The 21,029-nt window shown below is 43.3% G+C and overlaps 9 protein-coding genes across 9 annotated transcripts; 6 read left to right on the top strand and 3 right to left on the bottom strand.

The window, feature by feature from the left end:
• Nucleotides 1-2,093: 2,093 nt before the first annotated feature.
• On the bottom strand, nt 2,094-2,680 carry CYBJADRAFT_163440 (uncharacterized protein; the record flags this gene model as incomplete). Its single annotated transcript, XM_020213766.1, has 2 exons — nt 2,094-2,138; nt 2,282-2,680. 2 exons carry the CDS (start codon nt 2,678-2,680, stop codon nt 2,094-2,096), a joined length of 444 nt encoding a protein of 147 aa, XP_020069711.1.
• A 1,821-nt stretch (nt 2,681-4,501) lies between these two features.
• Nucleotides 4,502-5,148, top strand: CYBJADRAFT_168573 (uncharacterized protein). The gene has a single exon (XM_020215429.1). The coding sequence runs from the start codon at nt 4,693-4,695 to the stop codon at nt 4,939-4,941; it is 249 nt and encodes an 82-aa protein (XP_020069710.1). The 5' UTR covers nt 4,502-4,692; the 3' UTR covers nt 4,942-5,148.
• Nucleotides 5,149-9,074: 3,926 nt separating this feature from the next.
• Nucleotides 9,075-10,199, top strand: CYBJADRAFT_174108 (uncharacterized protein; the record flags this gene model as incomplete). The annotated part of the gene is made up of 1 exon (XM_020216539.1): nt 9,075-10,199. One exon carries the CDS (start codon nt 9,075-9,077, stop codon nt 10,197-10,199), a length of 1,125 nt encoding a protein of 374 aa, XP_020069709.1.
• A 1,521-nt stretch (nt 10,200-11,720) lies between these two features.
• On the top strand, nt 11,721-13,111 carry SIP1 (Sip1p; the record flags this gene model as incomplete). Its single annotated transcript, XM_020216538.1, has 2 exons — nt 11,721-11,778; nt 11,835-13,111. The coding sequence occupies 2 exons, from the start codon at nt 11,721-11,723 to the stop codon at nt 13,109-13,111; spliced, it is 1,335 nt and encodes a 444-aa protein (XP_020069708.1).
• A 1,239-nt stretch (nt 13,112-14,350) lies between these two features.
• Nucleotides 14,351-14,860, bottom strand: CYBJADRAFT_18698 (uncharacterized protein). The gene has a single exon (XM_020217242.1). It carries the CDS (start codon nt 14,717-14,719, stop codon nt 14,459-14,461), a length of 261 nt encoding a protein of 86 aa, XP_020069707.1. The 5' UTR covers nt 14,720-14,860; the 3' UTR covers nt 14,351-14,458.
• Nucleotides 14,861-14,980: 120 nt separating this feature from the next.
• On the top strand, nt 14,981-16,481 carry GIS4 (Gis4p). The gene has a single exon (XM_020215428.1). It carries the CDS (start codon nt 15,002-15,004, stop codon nt 16,334-16,336), a length of 1,335 nt encoding a protein of 444 aa, XP_020069706.1. The 5' UTR covers nt 14,981-15,001; the 3' UTR covers nt 16,337-16,481.
• Nucleotides 16,456-19,262, bottom strand: ARO80 (Aro80p). The gene has a single exon (XM_020215427.1). The coding sequence runs from the start codon at nt 19,230-19,232 to the stop codon at nt 16,530-16,532; it is 2,703 nt and encodes a 900-aa protein (XP_020069705.1). The 5' UTR covers nt 19,233-19,262; the 3' UTR covers nt 16,456-16,529.
• A 151-nt stretch (nt 19,263-19,413) lies between these two features.
• CYBJADRAFT_168568 (DOPA 4,5-dioxygenase family protein) lies at nt 19,414-20,155 on the top strand. Its single transcript, XM_020215426.1, has one exon. The coding sequence runs from the start codon at nt 19,543-19,545 to the stop codon at nt 20,071-20,073; it is 531 nt and encodes a 176-aa protein (XP_020069704.1). The 5' UTR covers nt 19,414-19,542; the 3' UTR covers nt 20,074-20,155.
• A 149-nt stretch (nt 20,156-20,304) lies between these two features.
• CYBJADRAFT_153054 (DOPA 4,5-dioxygenase family protein) lies at nt 20,305-20,858 on the top strand. Its single transcript, XM_020213397.1, has one exon. The coding sequence runs from the start codon at nt 20,323-20,325 to the stop codon at nt 20,851-20,853; it is 531 nt and encodes a 176-aa protein (XP_020069703.1). The 5' UTR covers nt 20,305-20,322; the 3' UTR covers nt 20,854-20,858.
• The last annotated feature ends 171 nt before the right edge of the window (nt 20,859-21,029 follow it).

Here is a 21,029-nt window from a genome sequence, read left to right as displayed (position 1 = left end):
GATTCCGCAAGTTTTGCACAATTTTTAGTGCATTTTTTTCTGAAAAATGCGCTAATTCCTAAATCAGTGATCTCGATACTTGGGTAAGAATTTCTTTCTCGGCAAATGCAGTCAAGAAAACTTTTACAGAATAGGGAAAAATGCTTTGCAATGCGCTTAGGCTTTCTTTAAAAACGTCTGCTCCCAAGACACCATGCTGTACCTACTAAACACATGTGCTTATGAATTATTATCTAACACAATGGGTAACTTGACATGCCAAAACGCTGTCCCTTGAGTAAACTGCATCATTGCATGAACCATAGCTATAAACTATAAGAAAGCAGAAATGCCTGAGCCACAAGAGTCGGTTAGTAGAGCTTATAAAGTCTTGGGTGTACGAATTGATTTAAGACAAGCTTACTACACAGGTCTTGTTCAACACAGCAAATAGCCAAGGCCATCGTTTTCGGTAAGGTCTAGCTAGTCAGCTGTGTAGAGCTTCAATGAGTGCTGATATTTCCTAGTTGCAATAACCGGGGCTCATTTTTAACACTGATGGTGGGAGTTGACCTTCAAGAACATTTCTCACGTTTGCTGTGTAGATGAAAGCTGTACGTGCAAAAAAACACCACGTGTGAGAAATCAAGATAACGACCGGTAATACAGCGAAGTGCGTATCGCCTCCCCCTTCGACCTCCTGCATAACAGATCAATGCACGCCTTTAGATGTCGACAATATTGAAGATTCAGCTGTAAGATCTTAGGGCCAGAATTGAACGCCATATAGAACCTCTAATCATCTTTTCTAAACCGGTATCAACCATTCTCAATGGTCCGACGTTCAAAATAAGGTGCTGCCACGCAAAACACATATGTACATTTGTCTAAAATCACGCCTCTGTAATTACTGCATAAGACATTGGAGCAGCTTGGGAAACATCTATCGTTTCAAAATGGTTTGGAGTTGGCCGTTGATTTAGACGCAAAGAGGGGTGAGAAATAATAGTGCTCTTATATAAGGACACAGACACCAGTTGAGGAAGTCCTTTGTTTAAACAACATTATACTACTGTTCAGGTCATGTCTTCGTTGTTGTTACCCATATTGGGCCTTAAATGGATTGGTAGTATTATAACTAGTGCGCATAAAAGCATTGGAAGTGACAATTGCTCCATATTGTAACCCTCCAGTACTTCATTTTCAATGTAGCCTCTATCATCGGTAGTGAGATGTGTCAGATGATTGCATTAGTATGAATGGAACCTCAGTATTCCTGTGAATTCTTTTGCATTTTATAACTAGAGTCCCTCTCATATATCCCTGAAAACTCAAGAACTTTAATAGAGTGACATTGGGCAAATGGTATAATACACTAGAACTTCATGGCATTTGATTAATATCGTGCTCTTCTGTGCATGTCGTCTATATGGATGTGTCCTTAATCAAAATGGCTCACTAGCTTTTCAAGTTGGTGGTGTTAATTGTAATGAATCACCACTAATCACACCAAGTTTTTAACAGTCTCTGAGAGGGAACAAATAGATATAATTTGAATGGATTATATATATTTCATATATCATAAAGTTACGCATTGTTGAGTTTGTCATTTATTTTATCACGTTATATATGCTTAAATGTTTTCAAAATTATGTTATCTCCCATATGAAAATAAAAAATGGTCCATCCAAAATTATCTATTTAATGAAGACTGAGTTACATATTATTAAAATTATTATAAAACTTGAAATTAATTGACCCAAACTGTTCTTTGCAACTTATCACGGATAGGAATAACTAAAAATACTCAACAATACACCTTTATTGTATAAATATCATGAGTGATCAGTCAATTTAATGCAGCTGATTTTGAATGACACTCCAATTCCTCTTTATGTCAACTCACAACCAAACACCGCTACATGCCTATAGAAGCTGCTACTCTGGGCCATCAGCAGTGAATGTACTATGACAAAAACGGTGGTAACAATTTACCACAGCTAAATGTCCCCTAGAGTTGTGAGAGTTCGTTATTTTTTGAGCTTAGGATATTCTTGTAATCACCAATTTATTCAATACGACAGCACCACAAGGCTGTGAAGTTTAACCAAGTATTACACCGGTGTCTGAGCTCTGTGAAATACACTACCAGGTTTCGTCTATTGACTTTATAGTAGAGAAAATATGATATACTACATCCTTAACACATAAGAGATGTTCATTACGCTTTATAATGCACTCAGAGTTTTGGCTCTGGAAAATTGGTATATCTCTCCCTATTGGAAATGAATTTGAATCTTACCCATTCCATCCGTCTCAACTCTTTGAAAGTGTAGTGCCACTCTTCTCCAAAGTGTTTGCTCTTTGTATCGTGTTCAACGTCATGGAAATTCATATAATATTTGGAATTCGTTCTGCTCAACCTTTTCTTCTCCTTTTTATCAAGTGTGCTCCAATTAACGTTACTCAACTCCTTCAGGTCATTGTTCAAGATTTTATCTGGATCAGCACCCAGATGTATTAACCTTGAAGATAACAGTTGGCATGCAATTTCCATCTTCACACTTGTTGAGTTTGGATCAATGGGTTCAAATTCACTACCAGAGTTGTATAGTTCTGTTTCGTACTTTTCTATTATTGACTCCAGAGAACTTTGCTGTTGTGGCTCACCTGCTACAAGGCTTAGGCCTTGTGCGAACATAGTTCTTTGAACGTAGCTAGTGGATGGTTGGTATAACTTCGACAATACAGCTGGAGGAGCAAGTGGTTTGGCAGTGGCAAACAGCAAATGAAAAGTTGTCACCTTTAGAAATATGACCAATTCCTCTTGACAATAAATACCGGAAATTTCGCTTTTTATATGCTCTTCACAATCTTTTGAGATGTTTTACGGTTCTTCACAGTGAGGTCTTTCGAAAGGCGTACCCATTGTAATTTGGGGCGAGCCTGGCATCACATTGGACGATTGAGGTGCACTATGAAAGACCTCAACTGAAGCGAATTTCTAATTCAAAGCTCATATTTTGGCATCATGACTTAGCCTGCGACTTCATACTAGTTTACAAGAACCGAGTCCAGCAAGCATGTTGAAACAAGGTATCCACAACGGATCCACTGAATGGAAATTTACTGCACTATTGCCCAGTAATGTGTGATATTTGAAATGTTTCGGTAGTTATATTCTGGGAAACATTTACATGTACATTATTCCGTTCAGCAGGCAGTGGACGACTTCATTGAGCAACCTTCTATACAATATTCTTTCTCTTCATGTATGTTGTAGATCATATGACGTATCCAAACAACGTCTTCTATTGAAACAATTTGGGCACCCTTAAATTTGCGCAGTATACGAATAAGAGCCCGTATATAAATCTCGATTTGAAAGATAAGGCTAGCGCAGTTTCACCCATGGAGTGTTGCATGGCGTGCAAGAAACTGTGACCATATGCGAATAATATTTGCTATCTTATCAAAACTCAATGAAAAAATTATCCTATAATCTCTCAATCCTAATCGGAAACTTTCCAAAGTGATTATGGATACTGAGATAGAGTTCAGAACTCACATTCGTCAGGAATTGTGACATTCTGATTAGGTGTCCTCTTTTGCTTCTGGATACGTGATCCAGCTCAAGATAGAACTAGTGTAACAATGCACAGAAGTACATACGTATCTGACCATATTTGACACGTTTAGACTGAAATGTTCAAAAGTGGTTGATAATGTACAATGGACTCTTTATGTATGATCTCTTAAATATTTCCAGTATTAATTTCAATGAACAAACCACTTACAAGCTTCATTTGAGATTCGAAAGAGCAATTCAGTGTCTCACCACAAGAACCCCTTGGAATACCAATGGCTTGCTATCAATAACCAGGCATTCATGATGCAATGGCACTGTACAACAATGGGAACAAATAGACAGGAGACCCAATGTCTTCGCCATCATTAGGTCTCGAGTATTAGAGGCACGCTATATCTTGTAAGAGCTTGGTGCAATCAGTTGAGGTCATTCATTTCTACCGGGATGTGGTCAAGGTGTTCCTGCACACTCTTTTGTCGTAACGAATTTCAATTCTTGTGTAATTTCAGCTTGTTGTGAGGCAAAACCAGCGTGCTTTGTAATACACAGGCTGTGCATTTCCAAACAGAACTACAGGAAGCATTGCATCGCATGGGACTCTCTTCATCAGTCCTAATGGTCACAGGCTGGTACAGACCAGGGGTTTTCACCAAGAACATTGTGAACTTAACTACTAGGAGTACATGTATACAATAATGGATTAGGACCACTCGAACTGTTTGAGCAAACCATGTACCTTAGTTCAATTTCGTTCGAATTCTCGGGAATTACCGGCGTCAGAATGGGTAAAAATGGAATCTCCTTGCGTGACGAATACAGAACTACATCAAATGAACTTCAGGGAGCCAAAGGACATGGTTGACCACCAGGGAAGTGATCCAATCGATGAGCTCCACGGTAAAAAGGATTAATTACATTTCGTCCCTTTGAACAGTGAGAGCAAAAAATAGAATGGTACACCTGGTTGGCGAAGCATAGCCGGCTTTAGAATGTGACCTCTTATTTCCTTGATGAGCTAGGGATTAAATAGCAATAATTCACAGCACTATCACTTTCTTTGGTTTGTCACTAACAACAACAACGAGTTAACAAAATCCAAACAGGCATCTGGTGTATCATTCAACATGTTTATGTTCTTCTTATTCGGCACAAAGAATTTCACATCGCACATGGATGGATATCCAAACAATCTACAGTGTCCAAATTGCCACAACAATTCTGTTGAGCCAGTTAAGGAGAAGGAGTTCATATCGGTCTGGTTTGTGCCAATCATACCAATCTACTGGGGGAAACAACTCAAGTGTAGGATTTGCTCATGGACACAGGACTTGAAGAAGGGAGATTTGGAGAAGTATAACATCCAAAAGCATTGACATGGTAAAAAGGGTGTCAGGAGGAGGGAGACAACACAACAATTTAGCGTAATGAAGGATAATAAAATATTATGATGTTATGATGGAAAGGGTTTGATTATTATAGCCAATGCAGAGTTTCCTAACAGGCTTAGTTGAAGTTGTAGCGTTATCACTACGTAGCTTTATTCAGAGCATACTTACAGTACCACATTGATGACACCCTTGTTTGTCAGCTCGTGAGACGAGACAGTCTGTTCAGTATTTAGAAAAAAAAGAGCCTTGGCGTGTTCCAAAGAGAAGCCCTTTGCTTAAACATACCAGCGTTACCTGCTCCATTTACACATGATAACAACCATGCTTGAAGATGTTGGGGGAAGGAGAGTTAAACATAAAGTTCAAGAACTTTACGCATTATGGCAACAATCCTTGCCCAATTTGTCGCCAACACACGACTTCATATGAAGGTTTCGACTAAATCGTGTGGTTAACGCTGCTTATACTTTCTCCAATGTATCCTTGTCAGCATTAAATACATTGTTCATGTCCAAATAATAGATGCATCCCTTATCAAAAATTTCTGCAATGCTGCCAAATGTAGATCATTAAATGGAGTTTGTTTGGTTACACTTTGGTTGCATGGAACTCTCTATCCACAGAGTTATTGAGATGAAGCAAGTGAACTGTACCATGATGCCATGTGTGTAGTATCTGGAGCCTGTGATATTTAGGAGTTTAGTAAGACAAATGGGCAAGCATTCGGAAGGCTACCTGCGGCGGAGCGTAATATTCCCCAGTGATATACTGATAGCATATAGCAAAAAGGATAGACCAACAAGATATGTACCCTTGAAAGCTGTGAAATTAATAGCTGAATCGTCAGTGATGTGTCTACGCTGTAGATTAGATAAAGATGTCACGGTACATGCTATTACAAGATAAGAATAACTACTTTGAAGAGAATTCCTACAGGACAACATCACATAACTATAGCCCAGTTGTGGAAACTTAAAAGCTGTGATAAGGGTCTTTGATAGAGTAAGCTTTGTTCTTTTGTTGTGGACAGATAGCACGTGACTGGTGATTCAGGCACTGGAAGATAAAAGGTTGAACCAAGACTCTCCGTCTACAAATTACGAGATTATCCCAGATTAAATGACACCCAAAGATCAATGCGTATGGTACACCACAGTATCTGGGGGATTATACGAAATGCAACGACACTATGATTAATCGACTTTATGATTCAACAGCTTCGTCCTTGTGGATTAATTGTAGGCCACTGTAGACGCATGCCTACTGTAGAGTTATTCCGATTGAAGCAGGCGGGATCCAGTCATGTGCATTACACGAAGGTAGAAATATTGCCATGGTACTGTCCATGTAATTTGATTGAAGGCTTTAAGCGCTAACACAAGGGCCTCACTAATGAATATGAAGCAGAGTACCGTATGAAATCAAACCTCGGATACGTACACTTGCGTCATTACAACACCAAGCCCATAGTACACTTTAGCATTCTTGTTGATGACAACTTCCGAGCTCTGAGTCATGAGACTCCCTCCATGCATTAAACACACATCACAGCTCCAGAAATGCATGTGCGTATAAGGCTCATGACGAATCGCATCGTACACGCCAGTACTGTTGCCTTGAATATCAGTGTGCGGATCATGTATTGCCTTTCAAGTATAGACACTCACAGCATTTAACCACCGACGAACTGGCCAAAACGAAGATACACAGGGATACGCTCGCTGATAGTGGTTCTTTGAATATTTGGTCTAATCTCAGCTCCTGCAGTATATTATGTACATCATAAACTGCCACTTGACTCTGGTCATAATCTTCACCCAGTGCAATTAACTCTTGGATTCAAGGGTGCGTAGACACAGCCTCAACCAATTCTCTTGGAACATAAAGTTCGTCAAAGATCGTTTGCAAACTACAAAGTCAGGAGTCAAGACCCTGTCCATGTACCAATTCGAATAGTTTCAGAAGATTTAGCCGTCTGATACCGTCATGTTGTAGCAATGTAGGATGCTATTTTAGTAATCGACACGTTCACTACTCCAACAGCGTTTTCTCTCTCATTTTTCTGAATATGGAACGCCCAGTAAGGCGTGAGCACATGGTAATGGGGAGTCAATTCAGATGCGTGTCTAATAAGCCCCCTTTTCCGTAATTTCTTTTCAGGATTTATCACGTTTTGACAACGATGGGCTCCAAAGTTCAGCCTCAACGAGAAATATCACTCTGTTTGAATGGGAGATGACATTAGCCACGGTTTGTACCGTTCGTGTCTCATCTGTGTAAATTAGCACATACGTATGTTTCTTCCAGCTGGATCAAAGTTGTAATAATTTTACAAGCGTAAAATCAGAAGTTATGCCTCTTTTTACATCGGCATGTGTTGAGATGGTAGACTTCTCGCCCGAGAACAACATGTCTCTGGTCCAACGGTCCACCATTCTGCTATCCATCTGTCGTCCAAGCACCCGTATTCTTATCTTCTTTACGAATACCTGTCTCTTATCTTCCTTCCAAAGGAATCTTAAAGTTCTATTTTGCAAGCGTAGACCATTTCGAAGGGCTAAAATGCAATAAGGTTAAATTCTTACCTGCCTGGAAATGTACTACGGCGCTGTCCATGTGGTTAGATTAACTTGACCAGCTCAAAAATATACGAAACTCAAGCTTGGGGCCAAGATGCGTGATAAAACCGCGCATACGTTATCAACGTGTGTGTGTCTTTTGACTCTGGTGTGTTTCAAATCACGTGGATTTGGTCCCTCCCTCTTTTACAACACCATAATTATTGATCTAACTTAGTACCCAACACACATGCCTGTGGAGTCCTCCTAGTTGATTGTCTACACTTTTTTCAACAGGGTGTCGATGTGATGGCGAAAGGCCAGGCGTACGCCAATCATAACCACTAAACTTGGGCTGTTAGAGATTACGTATGAAGCTTTGAGAGGACATTCGATTGCTTCCAATTTAAGATTTTCAAACTGGCGTCCATTATATAATGTCTCGTTGGATTTTATCGCCTCCCCCCACTAATTGTTGGTAAATCATGTAATAATTTGCAAATGATCAACGACATAGGGCATATACGTACATACGTACAAATGGAATTACTCAATTTGACGTTTGATTAGGGGTGTAGAGAGGAACATTCAAGTGCCTCATCGATTGAAAAAATGATATACACTATAAACCTCAAGATTGTGTCTGATTGTGCTTAAGGTATACGACGAATCTCGATAGGCCAGGGTGGGCCTAAATGGCAAGACCATGCTCAAGAACGATTGGTTGAAAAATTGCAAGAGTCCAGACCTTATAGTAAGGCTTTCATACCTGAGATATGCAGGAGTGTGTTTATTCTAATGCCTCTGTCAGAGTTTATGCGTTATAATTTCCAATTCTGTCCACTACTCGTTGGTCGCGAGGTTGTGTGGTTGAGGATTGTCAAGGCTAAGTACGTCAACTTCCCCTGCCCTCAATTGAAATAGAGTTTGTATATTTACCGAAGCATGCGTGTCGGCCGGGTTGTGAGAGACTTGGTCATGCACATGGTTGCCACAGTTGGTCTGTAAAGATGAACGAGAGTGCATGAGCATCGAATTTTTTTCATGTGGTTCTATGCGCCAGTATGGCACAAAAGGTGATCAACACGTCGGGACTTCTATACTTTGTGCGTTTCTGTGCATGCTGCCACACCTACCATGTGAGAGGATAAAAAAGGAAAAGGAATTGCGGTATGTACTAGTAGACATGATACAGATACATATTACAGAGCTTTATAAATATCAATTCCTTCCCTCGATAACAGGTCGCTGTATCATTTGTTTACAATATCTGCTTCGCAATCCATATTATTCAAGGCCAGCTATATTTGTGTGTTTTTGCGCAATCTTCAATTCAGTACTTGTTTTTATTTTTGACTTCACAGTTGGAGCACACTTGATCCCTCTGCTCTGGTTTCTTATCCCTGTGTTCACATAAGACACCAACCCCCTGAAAGTTTGGTTATCATATATTATCCTAGCAATTTCACCAACGGTTGATTCTGCCAGAGATAACAATTCGCTTGCCAGTTTTTCGTTTCACAATAGAAGCTATACAAACAGTATACAATAACACATAAAATGGACAACAGTTTTGCGTTTGAAGGAAACAATATCAACGGGAGTTCACTCCAGGATAACTTTGAAAATATTTTCTCAAACATTGATGATCAGACACCGTTTTCGCTGACTGGTAGCCAATACCAGACTGGGTTCCCACTCACTGGGCTTGACGACATCAATACCCCACCTTCAACAGATGCCTTAAACATTTCAGAACCACGTGCAGGGTTCAACACAATGGGGGCCATAAATGACATTGCACAGGAGAATGGTCAAGGTTTCCAAGACCTACTGGTTAGTGCGCCATTTTTCGACATTCCCATGGATTCAACCACAAGTGCACAACAGTATCGATTCACAGAGGCACATCCTTCAGTTTCATCCAGCATCCAATCGACGCCGTTTGACAATTCTTCGCCAATGGAGAACTACGGTGCAGTATTTAATCAAACACAACAGGAGCTGCCAGGAAGATCCACCGAGCTGTTCCGCCGTGGTAGTACCTCCATGTTGGTACCCCCAAAGAAGTCATCTCCCAAGGTCACCACGTTATCCCCTGGTTTAGACGCTGTGTCTGCTCAAACCAAACCAGTGGAAACTAGGGGTAGAAAGCGCCGTTCTGGGCCCAAATCCAAGAATTCTTTGGATTCACGATTGTCGTTGGTCAGGCTTGGTGAAGTATTGAATACATCTTCACTTGCAGAAACCATTGAGATTGAGAAATTTGTGCTTGATATATTCGAAAACACATTGGGCTTCCCAATGGGCAGACGCACATGGATCCGTGATACCAGTGACGAATACCGTGAAAAAATGTTGAATGCTCTACATGAGTTAGTGGCACCAACGTATCCAAAGATGACAAGATCACTGTTGGAGACAGTTATTAAGAGAGCAACTTATTCGATGATGCAGGGGCGTTTGAGAAAGGAGAGAAGGGCAGCATCTAAACAGGCCAAAAAGCAGATGAATAAACCCGACAAGAAGACCGGTACAAAGAATGAAAACAAGGTGACAACCACAGAGAAGCCTGAAGTTGAACAAGAAGAACATATGGAAGATAGCCTGGAAGATCTTGTTGTTTCGCTTGATGATTTACCCTCCTTCGCATATGACTATGAAGTTGACGGTCCTTCCCTGTGACGATTTATGAACTTCTGTCTTTCTCTTTTCATTCGTGCTTTCTACCAGAAAGGCTTCTCAAGAACAATTCGACAGTGCTTATCTCCTGGTGAGAATAGCAGGTTTCTAATAACTTATGTGCCTTTGTACATGCTTTTGGTCGTATTCAGCTCTACACACAGGCTTGGAGGTTTGGTGTATGTTTCGTCTGAAACATATCCTCGCGGTGTCCCAGTGCTGTTTTATATCGATACTAGGATTCCAGTAATATATTGGCTTTGATAGTCTACTGGGACTGCAGTTCTAACTCTTTACACCATATACTTTAATTCGATAAGTGTCTTACAGCTGATCTTCAACTGAAGGGAAGATAGATGTTTCGCTGTAGTTAATTGTTTTTCTGAGAGGTATCTGCTGAGCACGTACAACCTCCAGGGCGTCTCAATTACTCGTGCAATTCTGTGCACTTTGACTTACATGGGGTTGCAATTTCATGAGGATCCGTACCGTTATGAAAGGGCGAAGGCAAAGACATGGTACTAAATCCCAAATCTTCTCACTTTCATAGATGGAACCCAAGATGGAAAAAGCACCTTAAGATGTGCATAAGGTGACTCATGTGGCTGTAACTTGTGCGTCTGAAATCTCGATATTTAACCGGCCTTATCTTTTATTAATCCTAAAGGTCCCAGAACGGGCCAAAGCTAAGAGGTGGAATATAAAAGTATGGGCTTACTTGAGTGATAGCATAACACCGAGGCACTAGCTCAAGCTAAAGTACGTGGACCACCAAGCAAGATTGTAGGCCTACAAATTCGTCAATTGGACAACTTGTGAGCCGAAAAGTTGCGTCTGTGTTGGTGGGAACATTGAGAACTCATGGGCACAGACTTTAGTTTTAGACACCACTGTTCATTTCAGTTCTACCAGCAGATTATCGGAAAGACACAACGTGATGGACACATGGAGTAAACTACGTTGACTGCGTTTAAAGTTCTAAAGCGTTAAAGTGGTATTGAAAAGTGAAGTTCAAAAGTACTACTGTTGCCAAGGTGAATGAGAACAGGGGGAGAGGCAATTTTACCCGACCGACGTGAGGGTAGCGGTAGGGGCACTAGGCCAGGTGTATTTTCTCAGTTTTTTTTTTCTGGTTTTGTGGCGCTGGTCCGAAGACTTGTGAAAAATTCACAATAATTCCTCTTACGTCATATCGTCTTAGGTGCCAAAATCATTAGAATCTTTTTTTTGTTGTTTTTGAGCGAAACTGGACCAAAAAAATCATCTAACTAATATTTACAGGTAGCAACAAAAAATATAAAAGGGAAGGGGATAAAGAGATTACTGTTGGTAACTCGCCAAACGCTTTCATTTGTTGTTGAAATAGCGATATACTGACCTTGTACAAGTGTCAGTCAAACATAACTCATTATCAGTTCCACCACAAGAACGAAAGAAATCTGCTCAGCCTGTGAGGTGCGAAAGACAATCAAACCCCACAATAGCTTCTCTTCGAAGTATACAGCTTATAGATAGTCAGAAACAATGGGGAACAACTCAAGTTCGATGCCTCATGTAAGACGAGGCAGTATTAAGGGATACAGTGAGTTCATTTATTAGAAACCTTGAGAGTACGCATGACACTAACAGATCACGCAGATAAACCCCAGGTCCAGCATTCGGAGTATTCTGGAATCGTCACTACTGGCCTGAAGAGCCACCCTGTTACGGAGGTTGAAACAACTGATATCAAAGTTCAAATCGCAAAAGCCGACAAAGTCGGTGCTGGTCTAGGCCCTGATGGTGGTAAAGCGCCTACTCAAGTATCAAATGTCCCCTACGTTAGGGACGTCAAGACTCCTGTTGTGAAATCGAGAGTAACGACGCCTAGTATCCTAACGGATGAATTTATTGGCGCTGATGACTATTTCTCACTTGTACCTGATGATCATGCTAATGGCGAATCAGAGGTTGACGATCTTGATGATGAATGTGGTATAGACGAGGACCTTGCAGACCCCACAGAGATTGCTGTCCAAGAGGATAAGACCTTGAGGACCGTAAAGATCAAGTACCAAGAACCTGAACGTAACGGTACACTTGTAATGAGTGATCAAGTTTGTGTTGTGGGTTCTTTTGATCAATGGCGTAATTCTGTCCCATTGGAGCCAAGTTTCCAAGCAGATGGAACTCTTTTCTTCAAGACGAGCCTTTTCTTGCCTATCGGAATATACCGTATCAAATTCTTGGTCAATGGTAAAACAAGGCACTCTGATTCTTTACCAACCGCAACTGACAAGTCTGGTAACATTGTCAACTGGTTTGAAGTTGGTACCAAAGAGAGTCCCACCGTGGAAGTGGAGGCTGGTGCATTGGAAAAGCACCAGATCATCAACCACATAAGAAAGAGCACACCTTCAATTCTTAAGCAACAGCAACGAGAAGCTGGACGCTATAGCGATGCAACACTCCCAAATGCTGCTGATTCCAGGATCCATTCTCGTACGGGTACACCTGTAACACCAGAGTTCACGCAGGCGCAGACTCAACAGGGGGATCAGAAGCGTCGTGGGTCAGGAGAACAGTTTACACAGGATGTACCACCCATCTTTCAGACCTACTTGAATGAGACCGATGAGCTATCACCGATGGAGGAGGAGTTTATGCAGAAACATCCAATACCTGAGCTACCCGTGTACCTCAATAACAACTACCTCAACAAACATTTCACGCAGCATCACAATCAGAGTTCTGATATAGCGAATCTCTCTATGAAGGGTACTAATATGCAAGGTTTGAACTCCCACATCATACCGCACGTGAATTTGAAGCATTTGTTGACTTCAAACATCAAGAACGGGGTACTTGGCGTCGCATGTACTACTCGCTACTCTGGTAAATTTGTTACTCAGATTATGTATTCTCCTTCTGATTAGCAATGGACATACCTAACAATTGTATAAGACTAGCATTAATCAACTATTGCGAATCGGGGCTGAGACGATATTGGTGCGAGAGATAACGGAATGATCTTTGCTCAATTCTGTACGATACGCGTGATGATGATGATGATGAATTGCAGGGGACGCCTACTACAGTTCGAGTGCTTGACAAGTCCACCCGGCTGTTCAGTACTAGAATTAGCCTCACAACACGTAGGTGTCTGAAACAACCATGGCCTCTACACTAATACTCAGTGAAACGACGGTGTATCCACCTATGTTTCGTTCATGGCGTAGGCCACCTCACCACCAGTGTCTATAGAATCGAACAAATCACACTACTCCGCCATCGTAAGGTTGAACAAGGTAAAAAAGCGAAACAGTGTAACCCCCAGTGCGCCAACTGGAACAATCACGTCAGACTTCGCATCGCATCGAAGGGGAAACTGGCGACGTTGGCCAGTGCTTAGAACAACAGGATGCACACATTATAAACGTGTGATTTGTACCTACTCAAACCGGACGGTTATTGTTGCGAGGGCCAAGACCCCCATGGACCATCGGCAATGGAGTCGCCACGAACCCGTCCCCAGGTAACGTGGTACAACACTGGTAAACGGGCTACTCTTGGGCAGAAGCTCCCGTTCTACGGTACTCTATCGTATCTGTTCAGATGAGTCCATCGCAGTAGGCCAGGGAAGCCTCAGCATCTGCTCAACCGAGTCCAGTTGATGCTATTAGCTGTGCAGCACAGCGTGGATAGGTAGACACCACGCAAATGGGCTCCAAAGCGGCGTTTTCCCTCCCCCCTGAAAGTTCCATTCCTACAAAACCCGCGTAAACACCGAAAAGAAGACGTGTCTCCCCTGAGCGAAAAAAATTCACTCGGAAGCTGTGGGAAAGAACAGCAGCGCAAGATGGCCGCTTGACTGTTGAAACCAGCGCTGTGAAAAAGGGGAAGGAAACAGGCAGAGGAGCGAACGGCAACGAAACAGCTACGCAATGAAACTGCCGGAGAAACGTATCCAGCGGAAAGAAGAAGGAGCCAGATTGCACTCCCTGAGCAGACGGGCCCTCACAGCACTGAAGAGCCCGTTTTGGTAGGAGCCGCGCTACGAAAAACATGCTCGCAACGGCTAGCAATCTCCGACGACAACGCTGTTTTTAGGAGCGTTGTGCTGGAAACGAGACGTATTTCATTTCTCTCCGCGGAGCAGAATGCGCCTAATTATGACGTCCTTAGCACGCGAAACACCAACTTCGTTTCACCGCGTCTAAAAAGCACACACAGAAATCAAAAAATGCCTCAAAAGTCGTAGCGCAGTGGCACAACGGTATTGCCTAAATGAGACAGAGCACACTGGCGAGAGGTAAAACAAGGGAAATCGCACAGCAGATGGAGAGGGATGGAGAGCAGGGCGATGGAGCGATGCTCTTGGAAGGTGAAGTTCTGACGGTTTGGAGGGGATAGGGGACTTTTTTATTTTTCCATAATTTATTTCCATTCTCCTTTGTTTTCTTCTCCAATCCTGGACACATTCCCTCTTTCCTCACCATTTGACATATAACACGCCTACGTGGTTTGTATCTCGCGGGCTCCATACACACATAGCAAGACCGTTTCCACTCAGGCTCGACCGTTGAAGCGAATAGGCGAGCACAGTTGCCGTTTTGGGTATTTTTTGCTGTGTTTTTCCGTTGCTGTTATTTTATTGATCGAATTAAGTCAGCAGGAGCTTTTTTCCAGGCAGCAGGGTCGTTGCAATAGGTTGAGGATTTAGCAACAGGCCCAAGAAGTGTAAACCGATTTTGGACTCATTCGACGAAGCGCAAACTCAAGAACACCAGAAGAGCACTCGAGAGGCTGTGATTTGAAGCAAGCAGATGCCAACCTTTGTATACAACAACTTGGATGCGTCCCAAGAAGATGACTATTCGCGGCTATGGACTTGGTACGTTGCTCATCTCGAGTCAGGCGAGTTTGAAGGAATTGTGGATGACACGATGCACAGGCGGCAACTCGATAGGTTTATATCGGAGAACTCGACGAGCTATGACTCGAACGTGCTGATCCTTCTAATGGATACAAATGAGATAAACAGGAACCCGAATCTGCTGACGAGCCTGATGTCGAAGTACTACATGGGGTCAGATGCAAAGACAATAACAATCACGCCTATGGGGGCCATCAATGATAACAAGACCAGCGTGATACTGATAAAGGACAACACAAGACAGGTTCCGACCTTTAACACAAACGCCAGAAGACCCTCAGAGGGTCAATGCACGGAGGCGGAGAGTATATTGAGCGGCGAGCCGGGCTACGTGCCCTCCATAGTACAAAGAGATGCTCTGATTGATCGGACGTTGAGCGAGGACGCAATGCGTACCACTGTGGAGGTCAACAATGACGATGACGATACCCATTCTTTGCTCTCCGATACAGACTTACCACAATCCCCTCGCTCAGTGAATTCCTTCGAAGGAAACTTGGGGTCTCCAGAACAGCCAATCATTAGAGTAGATACCCACTTGTCCTCCTCACAGCACAGTTTTGAAGTTGGGGATTCTGAAACGATGTCGATGATGACGGACGACACTGGAAATGTGTCACTGCAGCCCTTCCCTACAAACGTCTCTGCCACTTCGGCAACTGACAACAAATTGGTTTTGAGAAGCATTCTTTTGAAAGATTTACAGACAAATGAGATTAAAACTGCTATCCGTCAAATTGAAAACTCTGAAATGGCAGACGATTGGTTAGTCTACGATGAGACCTTCACAATGACAAACTTGCAGCTGTTGAGCTTGGATGATATCGTGGAGTCCAATGCCATGTCTTGCAAATTCTTGTTCTATGCACTCGTGGAAGATACCCCAGATGAAGATGAAACAGACGAGGATGTTGGTGAACATGACCTCACGGTGGTGGAATTTGACGGTAAGCTGGATGACCTCTCTCCACAGATCAGGTTCATCAATACAAATAACACCGAGTTGACAACTCCGATACAATTGTCAAAGACAAATACAATTCATACAAACTATGAATCTATAAGGTCAGAACTAGTGGTTCATAAGCCCGATACGTGGTACACTCCTGTATCAAGGGCAAAGTCTTCAGATCCAAATCCTCACTCTGGAGGTGCAATCAGGAAGCTGAGAAAGAAGAGGAGCAGAAGTAGGGTGAATACAAACGAAAAGTGTATTGTCATGTGATGGCTTAGCTTTGTCCTTTACATTTCATCTTTGGTATTTGGGAATTTGGTTATGCATACTACATATTTTAATTAGGGGCTTACAATTGGGGGTAATATTCAATACAAATCAGAAGTTGTTTACTGGTTATATGATTACAATTTATAAACAAATTATAGAATATTCCATTAGAATGGTTTCGCAGTGCTGAGACTCAGTTCTTTTGTTTATCAAGGTGTTGTTCTATCATCTCCGTCCACGGTTCAACAAAGTCTAATCCGATTGCCTCATCGTTCTTCATGAACCAGTCAACAACGGCATCAGGGAGTGCCTGTTGATCGCTGGCAACGTCCTTCATCTGGTGATATCCCATGTAAAACGTAGACGAGCTGTCTGACGGAAGAGCATCGTCTTGTGCCGACAAGGGAATCTGTGTAGGCTTATCGAATGGTAAGGGACCAACAGGAACTTGTGTGTCATTTTGATTTGACTCTTGCAGAGCAGTCTCCTCATCAGATGATGCATCGAGGGGAGTAACGTTTGGTGGATTGGCCATCAACTTCGAACGATACTTCATCTCTGAGCATAGATACATCAAAATTGTGGAGTACCTAGTACAGAGATGTAACTCGTCTGGTGAAGCTTCTCTAAGGACAATTGCTGCTCTTTGAATCGTTTGAAGGATATCTTCCGTAGGAACAATCCCCAATGTCAACAATGTTGACACCTGTTGTGAATTGGACTCATTGTTTTGCTTGTTGGTATTGGTTAAAGTCAAGTAACATTTGACTATAAAGGCAACGGAACGAACAACACGCGTGACCCACCTAACGGGCATGTATTTCAGCATCTTCAATTTATGGATTCTAACTGCCGCATTCAGGATCTCCTTCGCAGCATTATACGCCAGCTCGATATACTTTGCAGCTTTTGATATCTCATCAAGATGGACATTTGTCAAAGATCTCTTTGCATCCTGCGAACTGCTGTTCAATGGTGTATCCATGCTCAAAGCCAACGAGTATATGTACAACTGACAGTAGTAGTAATCACATATTAGCGATTCCTTATCAATTTGCTTGGTGAGCTCCTGAACATGCTTGGGATTTTCTGCTAAGGACAAGTTGCAATGCTGGTTGAAGTTCTTTGGATTCGAAGGTTTCAGCAGTTTCTTATAGGTCTTGAACCAATGCTCGATCAATGGTGACAGTACCGTCAAAACGGTCAAGTTCTGGAGATTGGATGTGCTGGACTGACTATGCACACCACAGTAAACTGTTTCATAGGCAAGTGACATGATCTTCAACAATTCAAGCTTGGCCTTTTGCATGAAGGTGAACTTGAGGTTCTTCTTCTGTAACGATCTCTGTCTCATTGTCTCCTCATCAACGGTGAGTATGAACTCATCGTGGAGGTACTGCTTGCGGTTATCCACAGCCTCACCTTCGTCTTCATTGTCCAGGTCAATTTCACTCAAACTTTGCGCCAGCATGCTTCTCTGTCCTAAATTCATTGCAGTATTGGTCTCGGCAATATGTGTAGCTACAAAGATCTTGGTGGAGCCGTCTATGAAGCCCATGTCTTGAGCCAGCCTCACGCTGGTGCCGACCAGCATCCAAGCCATACGGTCCGACCGTCTCATGGCACTCAGCCCTGTCAGGCCTTCTGTTGCGTCAAAGTCGCTTCCAGGGTATTCAGGAGTTCCCTCTTTGGACAGTGACGGTGCGTTGGCATAATCGGACCATCTCCAATGGATGGCTCTTGGGTTCCACTCTGTGAACAGAAGGAAAGCAAGAACCGTGCCGACGGACCTAGTGGATGCTTCGGCCCAGATCGTCTGCGATATTAGTCTTTGACAGTAAATCCATAACCGTTCGTGCAGTTGTATGTTTCTCGAGTTCTTATTGACCTTATTGCCATCGTCATCTTCAAATGGATGATACCGGGCTGAGATTGTCAATATGGCACATAACAAGATGGGATAGCCGGCAAGCACCTCTGGAGACTGCAATTGCTCAGGTATATGCGGGAAGAATGGATGCATAGTTAAGAAGAACAGGTGGATCAACTGTTCCGCTTCAGCCACAGTTAACATCTTCCCAGGCCCTATGTATTCAATCGTGTTGAGCGATTTTGCAGGGTTTGGCCGCACGTTAGAGATCCTCTCCACTGGTGGCATACTAGGAGGAGTGTTCCCTTTAGGTCTTATCAAAGGTGCGATGTCATCGGCACGAACAGAGCCAGAAGCCGTGGCACTTGTGGGACGTTGTTCCGTTTCAAACTGCTCATGCTTATCTCGGCCATTGATGTGATCTCTATCATCGGCTCTTGCAATTGTACCAGCTGCCCTGGCTAAGAAGACAAGGGCACCTTGCATGGTGTTGAGCTCAGATCTCTGAGGAGTATGAGATTCGTCGGATGCTTGCGTTGAGTTTGAGTTGACTCGCTCACTGAGCCTCTTCAATGGTGGCAACGGCTCGTTTGGCTGAGGCTGCTGGATCACAGGGGGTTGTAGAACAGGCGGAAACACCATAGATCCTTGAAACCCTCCTGGAATCTGTGAACTGGTCAAGCCATATGGCTGCTGGTGCTGCTGCTGGTGATGCTGCTGCTGTGACAGCACATCGTGGTGTTGAAGAGAGTGCTGCTCTGGCGAGCTCGTCCCTCTGCCAGCAATGGGCATCGGAAGCGCATTAGGGGCATGGAATGGCACTGATCCATCCGTCTTAACCTTCTTGTGCACGTGCGAACCTCCTCGACGACTATCAGCAAACACACACTCTTTCCTCTCCCTCTTACAACGCGCACACGGTGGGTCGTGAGGAGCCTCCACAGGCCCCAAATCGCACCGCACCTTCCTCGTGCGACAGTTCAGGCACGCTTTGTAGTTTCTCCGGAACTTCTTATCGTCCTCCATCCGGGCCTCGCTGTCTAATCCTCGTCCACTGAGGCTGTTGATGATGGTTCAAGTGTAAAATGGCGGAAGCCCCGGTATTTGCCGTCTTTTTCCTTGCATTTCCCTTGCGAGCACTGTAATTTTTTCGGGTTTCTGCCGTGCCAAATTTGCGAAAAGACAAGACACACTGGCGAACGGTTTTTCGCCAAAGTTTCCTCTTTGGGACATCCACACAGTACAACGGTGATGCGAGTGAAGAGCTGGTGGGTATAAAAGGTGCCATGATCCATCACAGAGATGCTCTGCCAATGTGACGTTGACGGCATTTGCAATGCCTGTCTCGTACTTCGCACCTGTGGACTCGTACGACTTCCACATCTATTACCACTACAAAAGCCCTGTGTCTCGTAGAGAGGCCGTTGAGCTTAAGAACAAGATTGTTAGGGATTTCCGTGATGAGATTGACAGGGACCTCATCATACTGAAAGTGCTGAGAAACGAGGAAATCAGAGGCCCCCACATCACGTCCTACTTCGAGGTGGACGTTGAGGACCCTGCCACATTTGTCAAGTTCTTCTCGTGGATCCAGCTGAACCATGGCACGCTCTCTGTTCTGGTGCATCCAAACACAGGCGATGCCTTTAAAGACCATACCTCCCACGCAGCTTGGCTAGGTGAGAAGCTGCCATTGCTATTGGAGACTTTGAAGGGTGCGACTGCGGTGCCTTTCTCAAGAGACTTTGGGTTCCCGTCCAGAGAGTTGATTGGCAAAGGCTTCTACGATGATTACAGCCAGTACTCGAAGAGAACTGTGATTAGATTGCTCGAACAAGGTCCGGAAGACGACTTCTACCAGAAATGAGGAATGCTGTATAGTAAAACTACGTGATGTATGTATAATCTAGCACAATTAGCCATTTGAGTAATGAGCCATTTGAGTAATGAACCATTTGAGTAGCGAGCCATTTCAGTAGCGAGCCGGCTGTAAGTCCCAATGAGGTAATTTGGCCGGGGAAGAAAGTGTGGCAGAAGGCTTCGACTAAGCACAATAAATAAAAAGTCCAATGCTTTGTTAAACTCCTGCCATTCTCTTTACTGTACACCACATACAATGTCCTTCTACCCTCCAGTGTCCTCCTACGACTTTCACATCTACTACCACTACAAGAGTCAGGCCTCGCTACAAGAAGCCATCGAGCTGAAAAACTCCATTTTCAAGGACTTCCATGATGAGGTTGAAAGCGATGAGATTATTGTGAAGGTGCTGAGAAGCGAGGAAGTTAGAGGACCTCACATCACTGCGTTCTTTGAAGTTGATGTCCAGGAGCCCTCGGTATTTGTAAAGTTCTTCTCGTGGATTCAATTGAACCATGGGTCGTTGTCTGTTCTCGTTCATCCTAATTCTGACGACACATATTTAGACCATACCCACCATGCGGCATGGTTGGGGGATAAGATCCCACTGTTGGAGGAGACATTGAAGGGGAAGAAGTTTTACGATCCTAACTACGGCTTCCCTTCAAGAAAGCTGATTGCAGAAGGGTTTTATAAAGATCCTGAACTGTACAACAAAAGTATTATGATTCGTTTGCTACAGCCTGGACCAGATGATGAGCTCTACGATAAGGGCGAGTTTAGTTAATAAATGAGCAAAGTATTGCTTGGATTCTTGTTAAAAGTTGTTTTCTTCAACTCATGTACGGTCCTTGCCCACGTTAGCTCCATCAATGGAGTTCTCTTTGACGAGAGAAGAGTCCTTACCAATAGACGTCTCTTCAAGCACACCAACATTCATCTCATCGACGCTTTCCTCGTCAC

The sequence above is a fragment of the Cyberlindnera jadinii genome, assembly GCF_001661405.1.
Source record: "Cyberlindnera jadinii NRRL Y-1542 unplaced genomic scaffold CYBJAscaffold_10, whole genome shotgun sequence".
NCBI classification, from domain to species: domain Eukaryota; kingdom Fungi; phylum Ascomycota; class Saccharomycetes; order Phaffomycetales; family Wickerhamomycetaceae; genus Williopsis; species Williopsis jadinii.
This window is presented reverse-complemented; position numbering and strand designations above follow the sequence as displayed.

Coding starts and splice junctions, on each gene's coding strand:
- CYBJADRAFT_168568 (XM_020215426.1), top strand. CDS start 19,543: ATGCCTGTCTCGTACTTCGCACCTGTGGACTCGTACGACTTCCACATC.
- CYBJADRAFT_153054 (XM_020213397.1), top strand. CDS start 20,323: ATGTCCTTCTACCCTCCAGTGTCCTCCTACGACTTTCACATCTACTAC.
- CYBJADRAFT_168573 (XM_020215429.1), top strand. CDS start 4,693: ATGTTTATGTTCTTCTTATTCGGCACAAAGAATTTCACATCGCACATG.
- CYBJADRAFT_18698 (XM_020217242.1), bottom strand. CDS start 14,719: ATGGAGCCCGCGAGATACAAACCACGTAGGCGTGTTATATGTCAAATG.
- GIS4 (XM_020215428.1), top strand. CDS start 15,002: ATGCCAACCTTTGTATACAACAACTTGGATGCGTCCCAAGAAGATGAC.
- ARO80 (XM_020215427.1), bottom strand. CDS start 19,232: ATGGAGGACGATAAGAAGTTCCGGAGAAACTACAAAGCGTGCCTGAAC.